Source organism: Phalacrocorax carbo, chromosome Z, assembly GCF_963921805.1.
Source record: "Phalacrocorax carbo chromosome Z, bPhaCar2.1, whole genome shotgun sequence".
Lineage (NCBI taxonomy): Eukaryota > Metazoa > Chordata > Aves > Suliformes > Phalacrocoracidae > Phalacrocorax > Phalacrocorax carbo.
Window position 1 is genome coordinate 21367636 of NC_087548.1, and position 21723 is coordinate 21389358.

General features: G+C 40.6%; 1 protein-coding gene across 3 annotated transcripts in view; it reads right to left on the bottom strand.

Annotated features, from left to right (window-relative positions):
* Window positions 1–4765: 4765 nt before the first annotated feature.
* The window catches only part of IL6ST (interleukin 6 cytokine family signal transducer), a 35944-nt gene continuing 18986 nt past the window's right edge, over window positions 4766–21723 (bottom strand). For 2 of the 3 annotated variants that reach the window (XM_064439013.1, XM_064439015.1), the window contains 9 exons: window positions 19894–19976; window positions 18472–18691; window positions 17185–17361; window positions 16380–16481; window positions 15675–15821; window positions 14603–14743; window positions 13211–13307; window positions 11754–11835; window positions 4766–10894 (listed from right to left, as the gene is read on the bottom strand). In XM_064439013.1, coding sequence (XP_064295083.1) covers window positions 10172–10894; window positions 11754–11835; window positions 13211–13307; window positions 14603–14743; window positions 15675–15821; window positions 16380–16481; window positions 17185–17361; window positions 18472–18691; window positions 19894–19976 — 1772 coding nt within the window. In that variant the 3' untranslated portion in view covers window positions 4766–10171. Of the gene's footprint in view, window positions 10895–11753; window positions 11836–13210; window positions 13308–14602; window positions 14744–15674; window positions 15822–16379; window positions 16482–17184; window positions 17362–18471; window positions 18692–19893; window positions 19977–20040; window positions 20162–21723 lie in introns of those variants that run through there. The other variant, XM_064439016.1, reaches the window with a different exon arrangement.

Below are 21723 nucleotides of genomic sequence, written 5' to 3' on the forward strand. Positions count from 1 at the left end.
GCCTGTGGGGAGGAAGAGAGACTTTCTTTGCATTGCCAGAGTTGACCAGCCAATTCATCCACTGTTTGCCCTTCTCTGTCTTTCCAGGTCATTACTGCCAATGAGTTGGCATACGATGGTGGTGTGTTCCTTACAAACTTCTGCCACATGGGTCGTGTGCACTTGACTTCATCTGGATCTTTGGATAACTGCTTGATGTCCAGATCATTATAAATCACCTCCAGCATGGCTAATTGCCTGAGGTACTGGGTACCTCTCTCCATGGTGATCCACTCGCGTGGGTGGCATGTTAACATCCTCCTTGAAGGGTTACCTTTCCTTGACACCTGACAGGAGCCGCCTCCAGAGGCTGAGGGCTTGTGTCCTGTTTCCAATTGCTTTGTCAATGCCCCCTTCCCTAGAAAGGGATCCCAGTTGTTTGGCTTCCTTCCCCTCTAATTCCAGACTACTGGCCCTGTTATCCCAGCATCGGAGCAGCAGTGCTCACCTGTCCTCAAGTAGCAATCGCTGGCTCCCCCCAAGCCAACTCCCCCCTAGTTTATATAGAGCATGATGTCATAGGATATGGAATGTCCCTTTGGTCAGTTGGGGTCAGCTGTCCTGGCTGTGCCACCTCCCAGCTTTGTGTACCTGGCAGAGAATGGGAGGCTGGAAAAGTCGTTAGTTTAGTGTAAGCACTACTTAGCACAACTAAAACATCAGTGTGTTACCAACATTATTCTCATACTAAACCCAAGCCACAGCACTGAGCCAGCTACTAGGACACACACACAAAAATTAACTCTATCCCAGTCAAAACCAGGACAATGGGATAGGACTGTAGGTGTGCAGGGAAAATCCCTTATGTGCCCCTGCTTGCTTTGTGCTGGGTGATTTTTGTTGCCACATCCTCAGATAAAGTCTTGGATGCATTGTCTCCAGCTTGTGGTTGTTCTGTGCCCACCGCTGACATTTAGTCTTGTAAGGACTGATTTTTTTCTCTTTTCTTTGATGATAGGGCCAGCTAACTTGAGTTTCTTTCTGGAGAGGAACACACGTTATGTGAGGTATATCTGTTTACTCCAGCTTTTGTGGCTGAGTCTCAGTTTCACTGCCTTTAAAGGAGTTTGTGCTCTTGCAGTGTTTGTTTATTTTTGGTGTTTCTATGTTGACATTTTTATTTAAATTACTCCACATGTTGTGCTCTCACAGAGTCTGACCTTTTCCCTGCGTCACATTCAGGCTAATTTTAAAGACTTATATGAATTCCTTTATTTTTCATACTTATGTAATGATTCAACTTGCTTTCATATACAGATGTGTATATCTGCATCATCTATCTAAATAGCATTAGTTTATATTAATAAATAAAATGAAAAGGCTCTCTGACACAGACAAGAGTGCTACTAGTTTCACTTAAAGAGGAAAGACATACTTTCTCTCTGAAGGTGAGTAAAAATGCACGTAGCAAATGGAACATAATAGAGACTTGCTGAAAGAGCTGTGCCCTGAGCAGGCTCTGGAGACATCTGTGTTTGTCTTGGAGGAACTGACAAGTGCTTTTCCAGGCGAGTGTCTGGGAGATGAAGATGGGGAGGGAAGGAGGAAGCCTCTTCATGTGTCTTTTCCTCAAGACAGGGTAAGCTTCACATAATCCATGATAAATGGCAGTTGGAAGTTTTAAAGGTTATTACAGTACCCCCATCTAGGAAATTTTATCTTAGTACCAACATAGCACCCTTGCCTCATCTGTAACGGAGTCCTGCAGTGGTGTTGGAGAGAGGCTGTGTGCAGGGTAGGGTGGTCCCCGGGGCTCTTTGGGGCCCATGCAGCCACACATGTTCTTTCTCCAGTGCTGAACCTCCTCAAAACAAGGGAAAAAGCGGCATCCATTAAAGCAGGAATAGTTGCTGCCACAGGTCTCATCCAAAAATGGTTTAAAAAGAGCCCCATGTTTGTTCCCAAAGTGCATGGGAATGTATATTGGTAACAAATGAGGGTCAGTGGTGATTACTTATCTGGATGGTGCAGTGCAGTGATTCAGGCTGTAGCAATGCATGAGAACAGGCTTCCTGTTAGCAAATCCCAGCATGTTAGCCCATAGGGACAAGGAGCCAGTAATCTGGGCCTGTTTCATGTGGACTGGCTATTGTGCAGTACCGACTGAATGGAACGTGTGCCAGAGGGCACTGGGACACCGGCCTGTCTGGCAGCATGCGGGCAGTAAGCCTGCCCACGGATCTGCATTTAATGTCCCACTCAGGATTGTGGGTGGTGGAAGCATAAAACAAGGGTCAGAGCTTTTGCTGACAAAGGGGGAGGCAGAAGAGAAGCCAAGGGGTCTTGCTAAATTGTCAGAGAATAAATATTAAAAAAACTACATGAGTGGTTTGGCCACAAGTTGGAGCTGAGGCTGGAGCAGTCAGCCTGTCCAGCTGTTAAAGGTGACATGCTGCTGCCATCTCCTGGCATGGTCCTGGTGGGCTGAACTGGTCTTGGGGTGCTGGGGCCAGGCTTGGCTGCCCAGGACCTCCCAGAAACACACCTTGAATGCCAGAACTGGGGCCATGCTGTGCTGCTGACAGCAGTAGACCTGTAGAGCTCTGGGTCCCTAGGTGATGCGCCAGCTCCTGCCCACAGTACCAGCACCAGGGTGCTCCGTCACTGGTCCCAGTTACCATTACTGGCATGTGCCAGCTGCTCAGCTGCATCCTGGAGGTAATGAATGCCCCAGGCACTCGCAGCCTTGAAGAACATTTTCTGAGGAGTTTATCTGGGATTTTGGTGCCCAGAACCTGCTGCATGGCATTGTGCACGCAGGATTATGGGCTGCGCCAGCAGTTGCAGAGGACTGGCTGAGCACTGGTGGGTACCGATGGATGTCTCCTGCAGAGCTGTCCCCTCATGGAAGCCCGTCACCGGCCCCTGACCAGCTCAGTGCCTGAGCCCGCAGCATGACTTATGTGTTTGTTATCGCAAAAGGACAACCAGTCTGCTGCCTAGCCCACCAGTTCACAGTATGTTTCCATTTTGCAGGCAAGCCTGGAGTTGGATTACTCACTCTCAATTTCGTCCTGTATGTCCCGATTGTGTCATTCGTGCTCAGAGCCTCCCTGGCTGAGCCAGGAATTTCCTAGATATTTGTAGGAGGTGGGAGGGATATTTTGGCTCTGCTAGTTATTTCATGGTAGTTGGAGACTGCTGGGAAGACAGGAAGGCACTGGATTGTTCTACCATGAACAGCACAAATCGCTGGAAAATATATGTAAGATGCTTTTGCAGAGAGGTTCAATGTCACTGTGATTTTCAGTGGTCAAAATGCAGCCGTAATCTCCCACCAGCCCTCCAAATACATCACCCTGAAGTGTGCAGGGCTGTCAGGGCTCCTGCACGTCTCCATGTGGCTCAGAGCCTGTTGTGCTGTGTTGCTGCCCAGCACCTTGTCCTGGCTGGACAAACCCAGGCTGCCCCAGGGCTTCACACCATTAGGCGCGTCCCCAGCTCCCCTGCGGACTCTGCTGGCCCCCGGTCATGGGGATGGAGGGCCACTCCCAGGAACCTGGCGGCTTCTGGTGTTGTGATGTGTTCACTGCACACGAATGTGTTTCCTGTGGAAAGCAGGGCATTCCCGGCATTCACTGTCCAGCCTTATTTCCTTTGTTTAACAGTTACAGGAAGCAATCTTGCTCTGCCAGCAGTGATGCAGTCTATAAAGACGAAGCTGCTGCCTCCTTTTCTGCTTGCGCTTTGCCCTGCAGTTTTGAAGCAGAACTGCACTGACGGTCAGCAGCTGCGAGCTCAGGTGAGGACATAAAAAACCATGCGCCTGTAGAAACTTCAGGGGCCTTACGTGAAATGGGTGTAAGTGAACTGCTGTGCAGTGAACTAACATTTTGAAAAAGGAGTCTAGTGTTAGGTTTGCATCTAATTTAACACCAAAGTGTTAACAGTGATGGCTCTTCTGTGGCAGTGAAGAAGCGATTGCTGGTGCTGGAGGAGACAAAATATAACACCTCACCTGCACCCCTCTGCCCCTCAGTTTTACATGGGTCTGGGTCTTCCTACACAAATCAGGACTTTAGCCAGGAAGGGGAAGCTGTCTTTCCTCACGTGCCACCCTTGAATCCTTTCGCAGATGTGACCATCCTTTGAAGATCCAACTGTGCTTTTTACAGAGATGCAAGTTCACTAAAGGCGTGTGAGGGTCCTCCACCCATTAGAAATGGAAGAACCACACTTAGGTGAGACTGAGGGCAATGTCAGGCATATCCACATCTGTGACTCCTTTCTTGGAGGTGAGACAGCATTATACCCTGCTCCTCACTCCTGTAGTGTTCCTGAGAACTGGATTTTTGGACATTCTTCCCTCTTTGGAAGACCTAAACAAGCCTGCCTAGAGCACCAGTTCCACATCTTCAGGAGACGGAGCTGCAGGCAGACACAGCCATCCCCTCCCGGGCAAGACCCTGGGGTGCAGAACACCCACACCCATGGCCAGCGGCAAGAACAGAGCTGGGTCCCTGGGACAGTGACCTGTCTCACCACCAAGGTCAGCCAGTCACAGCCAACACCTATCCACAGGAACAGTAATACAGGGAGGACTAAAGAGCATTCACCTGCTACTGAACCTGCCCTGTGTACCCAATTGGGTAGCCTTTTGTCCTGGCATACCATGCTTTATGGGAATGTCCCTCCATTTCTTGCTGATTAGTAGTGCCCAAACTCTTCCCCTTCTGTGGTTACTACTTAAGTCAGCCTTACAAAACACTGACTCCAGCACACAAAGTAAGTATGGATTTTGTTTAGTTTTCTTTTCATATATTATGTACTAGGTAAATGCAACATTCAGGCTCAGTTGGGTAACAAAGAGGAAGACATTCAAAACTGACCATAAAATAAATTGTAGAAAGCAGAGTTTATATGACAATAAACATGCAGCTTGCAAAAGAATGAAGATAGTGTACTGGTATTAAAACACATTTCCATACAGAGACAGCTTATGCAGCAATTTACAAGTTTAACCTCTGGCCGGAGTACACAAGCCCTTTAAAGCTGGCATTCAAATTACCAGGAGCTTAAGCAGCCATGCTTAAAGTACATAGTAAAATTTGACTTAATGTTTACATTCACTAGCAATCCAATCCAGCATCAAGGCACTTTCCTTATTAGTACATCCATCCCTGTGTCCCACACCTCCGCTTACCTAGGTGCATAAATCGGCACAGCGACATTTGGTGACCAGTAACCTTGACCATAGACTTCTTATCCCCAAAAAAAAGCAGTTGGTTACTAGACCATACATCGCTGTACCAAAGTGTCAGGCTGAACGTGACACTGTAAACAAGTTTGGTGTGTTAAAAAAAAATACTGCAGGTTGACTGGATCCATTAATGAATGTGCTTTGATATGAAGAAAAGCGACAGGTGTTACCAGTTCCAACGCTGCAGAGAATGCTCATCTACTGCGCCTGCCATCCCCGGAGAAGAGCAGCCAGTGCGCGGCGCAGAAGAAGCTTCAGTCCAAGCAGGAGGATGTGGACCCTTCCAGCCATCTGTCAACAGTTGTGCCGCACGTGTTTTGCATCTATTGTTACAGAAGTGTGCTTCTGCATAGTAGCAATGTCTTTATTGCGTATATCCCCTTCAAAGTTGTCTTTGCAAATAAGCACAAGTACTGGCTAAGGCTGCATTCTGGAGGTTCAATGGCCTGCCCCCTCTCTGCACTGAAATTAAGAGGGCGGGAAGTAGACAATGGTTGAGATCTGGCCCTTAGTCGTTAACTTTAAATTTGTATCAAATCTTGTGGCCTTAAAAATGCATCCTTGTGCATTACATCAGCACTGCTTTCATTTTGAGGAATGGCTCAGATTGCACAAGTTCTACAAAGGAAACCACAGTGACAGCAAACACATGAACATTTTAGCTTAACCTTTTTTTTTTTAACTGATCCTTTCACTTTTAAGGAAGAGAAATGTGAATTTGAGAGTCCAATGCAAGATACTTAATTTCACCCTTCTCCAGACATTTGCACTCATATCTCCACTTTACTGCAGATTTTTGGATTGAGAGCTACGCTGAAGACTGTGGGGTTGGCTGTAACTCCCAGATGACTGCTTCATGACAAAAGGCTCAACATTTTTGTTATAAAATGCTTCCAAATAACATTAAAGGCAACTCTTGTAATTTAAAACAGCTGTATGTATCCATCCTAGCAAACAGACAAGGTTACTGGGGATTAATGAAGTTTTACAATCCATCAGTCAGGAGAACTTTTTAACATAGTTAAAGGAATGAATCCAAATAACAGTTAATCTCAATTACAACTGTCTCAGGGAAAACAAACTACTGTATTTAGTCCCGTTTAATGCACATAAATTACAATTTAAAACCTGTATGTCCTGGAACAGGGCTGACTATATAAAAGTTTGAGAGTTTTTGGAGTTTCAGATCCCTCGGTGAAGTCAATACCATAGCAGCATATATAGACATAGGTCTTGAATACCCAAGACCTGTCACTAATTAAACAAGTTCAGTTCCTGAAGTTAAATGGTGATTTCTACATATTGGGCACACTAATGTAAATTTTAACCATCTGGTGGTGCTCATGATTTACAGTCAAAGCTGAAGCTGCAAACCCCACCTCAGGCCATGGGGCTTCTCCAGCGCCCAGGAACCAGACTTGGCCCTCGTGTGCAAACTCCCTCCTCCTCCTCCCAGGACCAAAGTTTTTTCCAGTCCTGATAATCAGCATTTTGCTAGACTGCTGTAGCATGGTTAGGCACATGCTTATCACAAAGGCTCCAGAAGGAAGTTTAGAAAAATTTTTGCTCTGCTGTGCTTTGGACTGCCAGGTTAAGGCTTAACAGGCAGTTGAGTTTACTACTGTAGGCTGTATGGAACATAATCCCAAGACTTTCATTACAGTGGGAGAGGATATTCCCAGACTAAGAGCCCTGAAAGCAGGCCAACACACCACAGAAACAACCCCAACAATCTCCTGTTTTAACAGGACCACTACAAGAGCACTATGGTGGTAAATGTATTCACTTTTCTTGTAGACAGAGGAGCAGTTAGCCAGCCTGCACTTAAAAGATGTTTCAAACATGCCAATACAGAAAAATACTTTCTGTTTCTACTAGCTTCCCTTCCCTGACACCAAGGTAACAAGGTCTTTATCACTACCCGTTGTAATAGTCTTTACAACTATTTTCCCCACCCCTGCCTGAAGCATTCCAGTCCAGGAAATCAAGGTGGATATGCAAGTGTCAATACTGAAGTGTGATTTAATAATGCCTTTATTAGGTAAAGTCCACCATAGTTATTGGGGGTGGAACCTTTTCTTTAATTACTATATTATGGCCAAGTTCTGAGAATTTAAGTGGATTGCTATTATTACATTACAGACACTCTTAAAAACCTGTATGCAGCTGTTTGATACAATTAGATTGTTAACAATCCAAAGTACAAAATCAAGTTAAAGCCTGAACACTGCATGATATAATATTTGGCACATAGGTTTGTGAAGTAGCTGTAAACCTGTTATTTATATATTGTGGCTTCTACAAGCTGCTCACCGAGCAGTACATCCTGCTTAGTCTTTAGTATTTTAGCCCTACATAAATACACAAGCCTGAAAGATAGACTATAACTCTGCCAGAACAACAGAATTCTCTCTAGGATACACTCCTGCACAATTCTGAGTTTATTACCACTGGCCAGTAAACAACAAAGAAAGATGCCAGGAGTGACAGGCCAGAACTCTTGTTAGCACACACATTTAAAAATGAGAATCACTTGACACTGTTTGTTTAACATTGGAAATGACCCATGACTAACAACTGAGAAAAAAATGTCTTCCCTTTACACAACAGAAAGGGAAATAACAACTTCAGGAATAACCGAAGCTGTCCCTCAAATATCACATATGCTATCAAAAGTTAGTATCACTGGATCACTTTTTTTTTTTTTTTTAAAAAAAAAGGTCATCAACATGTTTTTGAAAACAGCCAGGCCTTTGAAGCAATGTTCAGATTAAGTAGCCAGGTCATGGCCCAGCAAGATTTCAGAAATGAGGAGGTGGATTAGAAGCACGTGGCTGCAGGGCAGTTCTAATAAGCATGCACACAGATCAGAGACTTTTCTTTTTCTTGTGGTTTCTACAGTCACTATGAAGTTTGCATAGAAAAAAAAACAACCCATCCCCTAGTAAAGTAACTGCTATTATTTTCCACAAGGAATGACAAGGGAATATTCCTTCAACCTCTGAAAAACCCAAAGATCATCTCTGCTGTCTTGTGACAGCATAGTTTTCATTATGCCCCTGCCCTCTGGGAGGGAGTTTGAAGATGGTGAGGTTGAGTGGGGAGAAAGGAAGGGGACTAGTTTGAAGAAAGGTGTAGTTACAGTAAGCTGCAACATAGCCTTTTAGTTTAAAAAAATGCTCAGATAAAAAAATACTGTTGGGAGAAAGGAACTGTGGAATACTGAAATGTTATTAAAGATTCTGCATTCTTTATCTGTTTTAAATAGTCCAGACTTCAAGAAGTAATCTTAAGAATTTACTCTAGCATTGAATTTATTTGTAACAAAAGCAGAAGACATGTGAGCATTTATATGTATACCTGTCCTTCCATGCAAGCTGGAGACAAGGACAGGGGAGGCTGAAATGATACTGACACCTGCCTTTCCAGGGCCTTTAGCAAGTGCTTTGCGGAGCAGCAGCACCGGAGGTCACAGCTCAAAAGGTTTCAGGTGGTCTTAAAAACATATTTCTTTTGCTGAAGGAGAAATAAACCCCTTGTTCTCACAACACAGCATTTAGTGTTTTGAATTAAGGTTTTGTTAGTGTCAGATTAGAAAGCTGACTAGACTAAGTTAAGGTGGAAAAAAACCAGAGCGCCATAAAATTTCTTGTTACCTCTGGAGAAGGGGCTTATTTTAATGTAATTTCTTTTTTTTTTTTTAAACCTTGATAGAGGCAGGCTCCAAGAAATGTCTCTTCTTCAATAAAATGCAAACCATATGAACAGGGGAAAAGTGAGACATAGGAAAAAAGTAAGGGATTTTAACAACCATCTAAATGTTAATTGCTAATAGATTCATACTACCAGTAACATTGAAATTTTTTCTTCTGAGAGCTTCAGTGACTTCAATACTTTGGTTTTTTGCTGCTTTCAGTTTTGAGGAGGTCCTGGGGCATTAGCAGTGAGGTTGCAGCACACTGATCACTGTAGTCAATCAGGAAGGAGGTCATATTCCCTTGCGCAGTTAGTAAAATGGTAAAAATAGCTCATTACCTGCCTCTCAAGCTGTGTACAGCAAGGGTGCACTTTATATAAAGGCAATTTACATGACTGGAGAGGTATGGTGTAATCAGACAGTGATTTTGGTACAAAACCTTTAAATAACTGTTAATCCATGTTTTCTTCTGGATTTTTAAGCTTTTGAACATGAGACTGAATTGCTTTGTGTCAAGTTGCAAGGCACGTTTTTAGGCCAAATTATTATATAATTCATGCGCACGCATATCTAAATGTAGGCAGAATATCAATTACTATAGTAGCATTCAGAGTCAAGCAACCATGGTGTTTTTTTATTTGCACACCATAGCAAGTTCTATTTAATTTTTATAATTTTTAAATGGGGATCGACATGATTTGCATGTCTGGTAAGCTGGAAAATGAGACACTGGGCCAAGTCAAAATTCAGAAAGTCAGACAGGCTACTGAAAAGTGTATGACAAGTATTCTTCCAAGTTAGAATACTAAGCTTCAGTCTTACTTTTGCACAAAGATGCTCCAAGCAACTAAAGCTGGCTTTTTAGGCTTGTACACTGTCACAAATGGAAGTATTTCTTCTAGGAGGTGTATTGGCTGATGTGATTAATCGAAACCTGCCATTTTCAATCATGTGTAAATCTGATATGACAATACACAAAAACCCAAGGTAGCACAAAGGCTTGTTCAGCTATCCAGACATAAGATTTTATGTAGTGCATAAAAGTCTTTAGTAAGTCTGGACTGCAAATTTTCCACAAAACCACAGTCCTTATTGTACTTCGTCAAATTACTCTTCACTTAATTTCAGTATTTCTATCTGTATTCAGATAAAAATAACTAGCTTAATTTATGAGAAACACAGGAGAAAGTGTGAAGAGGCACTAATGAAGGCCTAAACAGAGCCAGTCTTTTCTCTCACTGAGGCATATAGCCCCCTTGTCTCACAGTCTGCGGGAGGTAACTTTTTGGCATTTCATCAATTGATGATGGATTTCCTTCCACTGCTTCAGGTCTCACAGTTTGTCCTTCAGTACTTGACTGCAAAACATCTGATAGAGCTGGTTCCTGTGTATTTTTTTCCAGCCCAAGGCCCAATGGCTGTGAACTTTGACCTGACATCTGCAGCTGTGCAAATCCAACAAGATCCCCCTCGTTAGCAGTAGTTTGCTTTCTTCTTTCAAAGCATGGCCCATCTGTGTTGGTTTCATCCTGACCACCATTTTGTTTGAAATACTGCTGCCTCTGTGTTGTACTGTCACCTCCTCCAGCATGATCCTCTGATCTCTCTTCTGAATCTAGCAGTGGCTGAGTTGACTCAGACCTTGAAAAGACTTGTACAGGTGTTTGGTCTCTGTAGCCATTAAGTACTACAGTTGAATACTGTACAGTGCTTGAAGTGTTTTGTGTAGTTTCACCTTCGTCACTGTCAGAAACACTTTGCCTAGGAGAAGACATGCACGAGGATCCTCCAATACCACTGCTGTGCCCTTCTGAAGTACTTTTTTCCTTTTTAAGCAAGTCAAAGGGTTTTAGATCTTGTTCTGAAAAAGACTTCTTGTCATCAGCTTCTATCTCTACGACGCTTACATCTGTAAAGCTGCCTTCTGGGTACATCTGATCTTTGGAACTAAAGTTATGCTGAAAGAAAGAGATGGATGTTGCCTAAGAGGAAGGTTATGTTAAAAATCATAACACCCATTAAATACCTGAATTCTTATTCTGTAATTGTTTTGAATTTCTTTATATAAGTTTTCTTCTTATTAAGTCTGGAAATATCTCAAAAGTATCTGTTACAAAATGAAGAACGTAGCTTTGTTTCCAATATAAAGTCTTAATTATTCAGCTATTCTAAAACCGTAGTGGGTATGAAAGCTTTGCTCTAATTTTAATTTTTTGTAAGAGCCATAAACATAGAACCATTTGCTCTGCAGCACAGGTACACTCTACTCTATGTTGGTTCCATACATAACTTCCAATAATGTTTTCAACATCACAGTACTTCCTCATAGAAGTTAGCCACAGTTTATTGAACAGAATTTGCTGTGTCATTGACCCCACATGGGGCATAAATTTTGTGGCCATCTCCTCATCCAAGGGGAACTCTTAGAGCTTCCTCTCTCATGCATGACTTATCTGCACAAACAAGTCACTTCAGGGTTTTAATAATGGGAATTATGAATTCTGTCTAATCTTTATTTCCCATGAATGACTAAAATAATTAGGACTTGACCCTTCCAACTAGTAAACTCAATATAATTTACAATGTTAAAGCCTGCTTTATGCTGTGAACTTGTGCTACGGACAATGTATTTCTAACACTGAATCTACTGGTACAATAAAATCTTCTAACCATATTGCATCACAATGTCATGAAACTTAACATCAGGTATTTTTCCTTGAAATCTGCATGTGCTAGAAGACAGACAACTCTCACTGCTTAGTTTATCTGAAACCTCATGGACCAGGAAGATACAGGATACAGAAAGATGAGTATTACCTTAGCTGGAACTTGAGGAGACCACTGAGCAATGTTACTCTTGGATGGATCAGGGACAATAGGCCAGATATGCTTTTTAATTCTGTAGAGGATTAAAAACAGATTAAAATTACAAGATGCACTCCCCAAATTCCTATGTTGATAGCAAGCACTGCATAATGCAGAAAACCGCTCCCCTACACAGCAATTTTGTGAGAGTTTATTTCCAAATAGGAGTGCTTCCTGCACTCTTTACATCTTTGTAGGAAGCTGTACTACTTAGCAAAACACAGCACTGCATCTATAACTCCTCCACACGTTAGATGTAGTCATCCAGCATAAGGCAAACCAACAAATGGTAACAGTTAGTGAGGGATTTTCAAATTTATAGCACTCTAGAATCTACAGAGCAGTTATTTAGGTAAAGTCTATGATGCATGCCAGTATAAAGTTACACTGTTTCTTCTTTAAGATAAGTCAGTATTACCACTGTCAAAATCTAAGCCAACTTCACAGCTAAAAATAAACTGAAAATATTTTAAGAAAATTTGCTTGGTCTTTTGTAACTCTGAACCCTTAAGTTTAAGAATGTAATAACTGTTATGTAACAATAGATGTTTCTGTATATAAATCACCCCCAACAAAACTAGCTTTGAAACTGATGTAACTATCCTACTCTTTAGAACAGGCTCCAACCACAGATCCTCTGTTGGAGGACTCTGAAGAACACTGGAAGATGGGCTTTTCAAGTGACTTCCATTAAGAACTGATTTTAGTAGCAGTAGGTAGGTCAGAAAGAAAAGGGCACAAAATGCTGTCTTTAATTAAAAAGGAAAGATAGTTGACTGGGACATGGGGGAGGTGCTACTCCTTGCCAGGGAAAACACTTCAGCAACAAGCTCTTAGCTAAAGCCACGGACAGCTCTGGGTTAGAGAGAGCAAGAGGAGGCAGGATGTTTCCCAGGAGATAGTAAATAGGCAGAGTTTGATTGAGGTTATGCAAGGTAGAAAAATAAGAGGCCTAATTTTATTAGCTGTAAAGCTTAAAGTTTGGCAACACTGTAATTAAATAGCTCAAGTACAGCCAGGAATCAGGTTCTGTGTGTGCTTCACAAACTGGGGACCATCATTCCACTCTCACATGATGACTAAGAAAACAACACAGACAGTATATCCTGATCAAAACCTAACAAACCTAATTGTGACCAACTCTAGCAAGAAAGCAAGAATTTCCTTACAGGACCGAGTCATGGAACATATATTTGTGTGCTAATTGTTAACAGTAAGAAATTAGTATCAGAAGAGGCCCTGATTTCTCAAGGAAAACACAAAAATGTTTATCATCAATTTATTTGTGGTTTACCTTCTTCTTTTGATCTACCTGCAGAATATTTAGTTGTTTGTATTGAATTATTTTGTCTCTCTGTTATGCCCAGAAATACCAGAAGCTTAAGGGAAAAAACTTCATTTATACTTACAAGTCACGTTTGTTGAAGCAAAACAAAACTCCAAGGAGCACAATCAACAGGAACGCTAGACAGACAGGTACCACTATGGCTTCGATTTCTCCTTTCCCTGAAGAAAATGGAGAGAAGTAGTTATAGCCTACTTTGGCATTTAAGGAACTCAGCAGCAGCATACGTTTCCCAATGGGACAGGCAGAATCTGAAACTGAACACAGCCGCAGTGCTCAGTCTTAAGCTTTACCTTCAGAAGAACCTTTTCACCAAAGGAAAAGAGCTGTTGGTGAAAACATGAAAAGCTCTGTCCCAACAATCTAATGCTTTGCATCAACAAAAAACCACAGGCTGCTCTAAAAGCTCTAATACACAGAGCAAGTAATTGTACAGTTTGGGCAGATATGACAGTAACATCTGTGTGAATTCATCTGTGGACCAGGTGTTTCAGCTGCCATAACAACATCCTGGTCAAATAAATAATGTAAGCAAAGTCACTAGTCGCCCAGTAGTTTATTCTGTAAAAGAAAATATCCTCTGCCTGCCAACACTTAAGGTTGCACCATTATTATGTATTCCCTGCAATGTTATACACATTCTTAAGTAAACCTTACAGACTGCTTAGGGAAGAGCAACACCGTACAGAACGCCCCCCCCCCCCCCCCCCCCCCCCCCCCCGATATAAAAACCTGATAAATCTAAAGAAGTGCTCTTCACAACTAAGTTCAGTTAATGTTGTTGCTCTTACCATTACAAATAGGAAGCCCTCTCTAAAGCTGAACACACAATAAATTTAACTCTTCAAAATGAGTCTCTGTAGAGAACTGTAGCAAACTTTAATAGTGATATGAATGAGAATTAAGAACCTGAGGAAGGTTTGTAAGAATGTCATGTGATGCCTGGCACCTAGATTAGCAGATCAAGATCCCAGCACACCTCTGCAGCTTCTCAGGACACCCGTATCAGGATAAAAAAGGCCAGACTACCTTCAGACTACAACAAAGGCTCTGGACCCTTTAAGACCAGGGTAGGAGCCATCAGCCACCAGAAAAGACAAGGGCACTGAGTAAATCCTAATGATTCGCACAAACCAGGGGCAAAAGAATACTATAACTTGAAGTATACACAAAACACATCCAAAACCAGCATGTTTGCCAACATAAAAGAGCAATCCAGGAGACCTGCAGAGGATAGCTTGTCCTCTGTACAATCAGAAGAAAACCTGACTAAACTAACTCTTTGTGACTGAGTACTAGGTAGGCTACCTGGATATCACACACCTTGTCAGTATGACTGTGACTGTAACTTTTTAAAATCAAGTCACCTTCCCCCCCTATCAGATCTTGCACAGACCCTTGTAATGCTGTTGCAACATTACTTCCTACCTCTACTAATTGTGCCACTCTTCCTTACCAAATTTTTGTGTAGTAAAGGTAAAATCAGGACCACTTCTGCCTCCTTCATCTGTGTATGCCATCATCCGCACAGTATACAGTGTGTCACTTGTTAGAGAAGAAAGGGTATACTCTGTCTTTGAAGGATCCACTGTCACAGCTGAAGAGAAGAAAAAATTTATACTAGTTTTCTGTACAATTTATTAGATCTCCACATGGTAGTATTAGGACATCATGTCTTGAGATGGGCAAAATAGTTTCAGTAGAATACATGGCTGTATGGAGAACACAAGACAGAAAGACTACATATTTATACAAGAAATGCTGAGATTTGTTTGTTTCTGTCCAAGTGTTTGAATTTAGTCTCTTTCTTGATGATATTTTACATGTTAGTTTCCTGTGTGTTTTTTTTTTCTTCCCAGAATGTAGCCTCACTAAATTAGTAGTAAAGTTGAGGCTTAAAGGTCTCTAATAAGCAGAATACATGGCTAACTAGAAATAGCTAGTTACTACCTAGAAAAACATGGTTAACTGGAAATAACAAGAAGTAGGGTAGGCATAAGTAACTGGCCCTTACAATTTAAGCAAATCTAAAAAAGAAAAACTTCTGATAGTGCTAGCACCATGTCTTATGCTTGCAGGTCATACACACTACTGAACTGAAATGCAAGCTGTTTTGTATCAGTAACACATTGATCTAGAGCTCCAGGAGGATGAAAAATACTTTTTTTTAAGGCTTTTTTCATAGTTAAATCCAGTCAACTCCTTTACCTCTTCAATGGTCTAGCTTCATCTTGCTATACCACCATCTCATCATGTATTTAAATGGAAAGATGGGAGCACAATATCGCAATCAGCTTTCAGAAAGTAAACTCAGGACCCTGTTATACACAGACTTAACGTTTTGAACTCCCTATTAGAGACTCTTCTCTTTGGTTTGGAGGAGAGCTATGCCTCAGACATCACCTTTATGTCATCAGACAGACTGACAGCCATGCTCAATTCTATATCTACTTTTTCAGGAACATGTATTAGGAAGGAGACAGATGGAATACTTCAATGCCACAAAGCACTTCCCTGCTTTCTGTTACCTGTTTCATTTCCATCAATAGTTTTGTAAAATATGGTGTAACTCCTGATAAATCCATTCTGTTCATCCACAGTGAGATGGTTCCATGTCAAAACAGCTTCAGCTTTTCCAACCTTTTTTGTCTGAACAGTTGGTCCTTTTGAAGGACCTGTAATGGGAAACGAAGATTACTTTCTGTTGGGCACCCTTGCACCTGCAGAAGCAGTGTATTAATGAGCAGTGAATTGCTACGGCATAAAAGCTTCAATGGAATAGCTGGACTAACTCATCTGCGTTATTTTCAGACAACATAGCAACAACACCAAGGATGTTTTAAAAGAGAAGCCTCCAGGAAATAAAAATATGAAAAACAGAATCAGCAGGTCATGCAAAATCTTCAACTGAAGTTAATTAGTCTTGGCTTCATACTTGAAATTTAAAATAAATCAGTATAGAAATATTACCATACCAATAAAATACCAAACTCATGCCAAATTATCTGATAAAGGTTGGAAAAAGGGAAAGAGTCAGCCAGACATCTGTTTAACTCCTGTATACTGTAAACAAGCAGAACAGATGTTAATAGAAGGGACAAGATCAATTATGTCAGATGACCCTCAAGTGTAGGGCCATTTTTCATTACCTAGCCCACATTAAAGCAAAAGTCTCATTATTTTTAGCCAAGAGCGTAAATTTATGTGCTCCAAGATTACTATTTTGTACTTACGATCCTGCTGAAGGTAAGCCTTCACAGACTGTCCACTTCCCTGACCATCAGCATAGAGAGGGTACACAGTTATCAAGTAACACTTGAACGGCTTTATATCACCTGATAAAAGGAATTCAACATACGTTGTTTCATAGACAGTCAAATTCCTCACCATTCCTCTCCTTTACTTCAGATACAGGGTTCTGGGTTTTGGCTGTTTTATTAGATGTACTTGTATCTAATGCAGCTGACTGTTTTTTTTTCCCTAGAGCTCATTGATGTACGGTTCCAAAATATGAACTAAAAGAACAATATAATGGTTAAAAATAAAATGTTAAATTTAATAAACAGATTTCAGAAAAGTCTAGTTTTTTCTATTTTATTTTAAATAAAAAGCCTTTATCTGTCTGCAGCACTGAACCCCAAAATTATTTGAGCTACTGATCATAATCTGAAAAGAACTGTAAAGCAGGTCAAGTTTCATTGTGCGAACTGGAAGAGGGATGAGAGAATTTTGAAGGAACTCTGCCTGTTCACTATTTTAATGGTTTCCAAGGATGGGAAGACTAAAAACAAAATGCAGATAAAACCCTTGTTGTTACATAATACAAATTTCAAAATGCAAGATTAGATACAGTTTTATATGACAAACATATACAGATATTTCCACAGTCATGACAAACTAAGAGAAGCCCTCAGCATTATCCCAGATTCCTGTCCTACAACCAAATTCTAGTTGGCATGACGTCGTTCCTCACTTGAGAATACTTATTAGGCTTTCAGAGTGTTCTGCAAAGTATTTGTAGCCTTATGAGCTAAATACCTTTTAAGTATGTTCCTTGAACATTTCCTGGTTCGTTCTGCCATTCTATGATGCAGTCTGAGCTGTTGGATACCAGACACCATTCGATCACATATTTAAGAACGTAACTGTTAGGAGCAGTCCACCTTACCCACAACTTGCCATCTTTAGGTAGTGTTCTAACGTTCTTCACAGGAGCTGTGATGAAAGAAAACAGGCAAGTGATAAATACTGACAGTTCTTCCACTAGTTATCCATAATTATAGCTATTTTGTCAACTGTGGATACTTTTGGGTTATTGTAATGGTGACAATTTGATAGAACCTAAGTAAATGTAAAAGCTGTTTTCTGCAGTTTGGAAGTTTACACCTGAATCTTCATATCAGAGATCCAAAGTAAGCACTATTAGGCTATTCAAAAACTGAAAATTAGACTCAGCTTCTCTGTTCTCAAACACAGTTAGTTGCCTTATTGCACAGTAACAAGATACTATGTTTCTTCAAAAAGAAAGGGTCTATTTCAGAGAAAATTCAACCTTGAGACACTTCCAAATTCCTGTTCCAGTCCTCACACCCATGTACCTTACCAAGTACTTCTGGCTGCAGTGCTACTCTGTTTGAAACACACCCTCTTAATTAGTTCTTCTAAAAGTTTCAGAACCTGTGGCTCTCCCTTGGTGTTTACACTAAAAGCAGCATCTGACTGTATACTTATTTTTTGCTTCCTGTCCTGGTAGTGTTTGGATTATCTCAGAGGAGGCTGGAAGTAAGGAGAAACCAGCCTGTAATTACTACTACTGCACAATGAAAGGAACGTAATAAAAAGGAACATGAACAGCAGGGAAATGGTGGAAGCAGATGACAAAGCAGCCAGGCAAGATACTGAAAATATGGGAAAGTGAGAAGAGAAGAAAGGGCCCGGGCAGGAGATCAGAAAGCAGAAGGAAGAAGCAAGATGGTATATACATGAAGTAAAGGATGCTTGCTTCCCCAACCCTTTGATTTTTTAAAAAGAAGACAAAAAGGCCTGCTATGCTAAGAAAAGAAACAATAGGGAATATATTGCACAGTAGCTCTAAGGATCAGCAAGAGAGCACACATAGCTTCAAACAAACATATGTAAGTACATAAATCTGCATGTTCCCTAATACACAAATGGTCACATAATTAAAAGGCATAAGACTGTATATACATTCAGTAATACTTTAATTATGTGTCCATGTAAAATGTACCATTTTACAACTCTGAAGATTTTTTATAACAAAAGCCATGCAGATGCATTTGAAAGAGACATTACTAGGACACTAACCTTTTGAATTACTAGCTGGGATAAGTAAAACTGACGGAGGGGATGCCCCAACTCTGTTATGGGCAATCACAGTCACTTCATAAGTTCCATTTGGCAGCTTTAATGTAAGATTGGTGGTGTTAACTTTGTATTTCTCTGGTGGACTGGAGAGAGATGATTTAGCTCTGACGGTCACTTCATACTGTAAGATTACTCCATTGGCTTCAAATGGCTCCAATGCCTGTTAGAAACATATCTTTGATTAGACTGATACTGAACAAACATGACTTAACCCTTACTGTCGTTGACACAACTTAAAAATCTGAGAGCAAGACAAGTTACATAGATCAAATAGTTGCATACTTAAAGAAAGTGTGAATAACCTGTGTTTACTTCTGTAAAGCAGTAACTTCCACAACTATTTCGAGTTTAAATCCTCTTTTTCCTGGCTCACAGTGCTACCTTGTAGTTTAATAAAAGGTATTCTGTAAAGATTGCAGAACATGTGTTGAAAAACCTGCATTCTATGTGACTTTACACCACAATGACATAAAAGGGATCTCACATCTTAAGCTGTGTTGAATCAAAATGCAAAACAGCCCAAGTAGTTTACTTCTATTAAACATGGAAAAATACTTGTTTCTGTGTTATGTGAAAAGACAGGAAAATACTGTGCTTCTGTGTAACAGTATTAGTTTTCAGATAACTTAAGAGAAAATGGTTGAAACTGTAAAGTAGCAGCAGTTTTCCAATTCTAAGCTAAATAACGCCAGAAGTGGTACGCAGCATGAGTTACATCAGAAAAATTATACCAATATACATGTAACTTCACACATGCCACCTAGTAATAAGGAAAAATGTAATAATAAAAAGACAGCTAGATCAAATGTGACAATGTTCACAAACAGAAGGAAAGCAGGATGTGGAGACTGACCATAATTGCATTCACTTTATTGGCTTTGGACTAATCAGCCAACTAGACGCAACAGCCTATGGCATGCAAGTGTGCAGTGCTGTATTTAATAAGTTTGACCCCCGGAATGTCTCTAGGCTTAATGGATTTTGCAGCTGGAGTATCCATGTCCAGACAGTGTTACAAAAGTTTTAGGATACGGCAGAAGGCATAACACGAAGGTTTACTTTGTTCAAGTGAAAGTTTCCAATTCCACAGACTCCTCAAGGAGAGCCATTCAGGAATCTGAAAGTGGATTCTGTATTCTAGGGATCACAGATGTGTGTCAGTTAACTGATGGTCTTTATATCTGTACTTTGAATTTGTCATAACTAATTATTATAGTAAGAATACAAAAATATCTTCTTGTATCAATAAAATCTATACTATTCCAGGTATGTACTCAAGTTTGTTGAAGTAAGTTTTGCCACTTAAAAACCTCATGTTTTTAAAAGAATGTTCAATTTCTGCAGTTTATCATTTTGCTTTACCTTCCACATCAGATGCACAGTCCAGGAAGCTGGTGTGTGAGATGCATCAATAATCCTCCATACAGGTGGTCCCTTAGATGGTTCTGATGAAAGAAGCAATACTTAGTAGTAGAAATATTTTTATTTAATCTGTTTGAATTCATAATTTGATTATCATTAGATGCTTACCTTTTTTTTTAATAAAAGCATATAAAAAAAGTATTTCCTTAGTTCCTCAAAATAAATAATGCTTGGTATATTAAGTGGAACACCTCCATGGGAAGATTTCCTGAAGGGATGAACAATTCTGCTCTAAGTGTACAGTATCAAAAACTGAGAATCACCATACCAAGCACCTGCAACACTGGGCAACAATGAAGATGACAGTGCTGTGTGAGGCAGAAAGCAAGCTACTGTTTGTTCAGAGGCACAGTCCTGCACATCAGTATACTGCAAACCTTGCTATGGTCTGTAGCTGCAACACTCTCCCTACCCCTCAATATCACGTCACCTAAAAAAGGAAAGTTCAGGGAAGTTAACAAGGAGACAAAATTTCTCCTACCAGAATCACCCACATTTCCTACCTCTTTTATGCTAAAAAGGGTAACAGAACTGCAGTATTTTTGTACAATACTACAACACTTTCTGGCATCAGTACTGTAAAAAATTCAAGTGGTATTTCCACTATAAAATGTCATTTTAAGGTAGAACGAATCAATCTATGTGCATAAAGTAATAAAAATCTATGAATCAATCTATGTGCATAAAGTATTAAAAAGTGGCCAGTCCTTTGTGTGGGCCTTAGCCCTAGCAGAAAGATGATCTTAAAATGCATTTATATTTATAATATTGCTAGGCTGTATTTCTCTGGGAGTTCTTTTATTGTAATGATTAATATAAAAAAAAATGCAAGGTTTTGGCTGGTTTACCTCCAAAAAACCAGTATGAAGTCTACAGTGTGCATCTTGTCTCTTACGCTTTAGGTCAGGAGGGAAGGAGAACTGGGAATTGAGGCAGAGGGAGCTCTTTCGTAGCAATCTCATTTGAGTACTCTGATTTGATTTATGCAAAACAAGCAATTGTACGTCTTGCCTAATATAGATCATGAATATAACATGACCTGCCTCACGTTCATTTCCTACTATAACACCTTTGTTCTGAGGCTAAAATAAGACATAGGTACTTAATGACTAATAGCAGTATTTTTGCAGAGCCAGTTACCACAGCAGAACAGCAACACAGTCTAAAGAGGCAGGCAGTCTTGAAATCCTCATTGCTCAGGCTGAGAGAGTAACCACAGAAAACAAAACCATACTGTTGTTAGAAGTTGAAAAGAAGTGACTAGAGTATTGAAAGAATATTTTACAATATATCCCCCAGAGAAAGTAAATTTTGCATAGAGCTGAAGTAATGCCATTATGTACACATATAATCTTTTTATTATTATTTTTTTTAACAAGTCAGGTATATACTACAATCTTTTTCTGACTTCTCCACTATAAGATGACAAATGAATTCAGTCAAAACTCATTACTGGGTACTCAACTAGGATAAGTAAGGAAGGATTTCTGGTCCAGCGCAGCTGAGCTCTGAGCAGAAAACGGTGTTTTGACAACAAAACCTGTATTGGCTTAACGCTATTTAAAGGCATGCACTGAAATGCTGCACTAAATAGACTGCCTAAGGAAAGGGTGCTTTGGAAGACACTAAGGAACAGACAGGATATTATAGAAAGGAGACCAGGAAGAGTACAAGCAGGAAGGCTAAAGCACATTTAGAAAAAGAAAAAAATATCAATGCGGCTGACTTAGAAGCTAAACAGATATCACAAAGTATTTGTAGTAGTTGGAG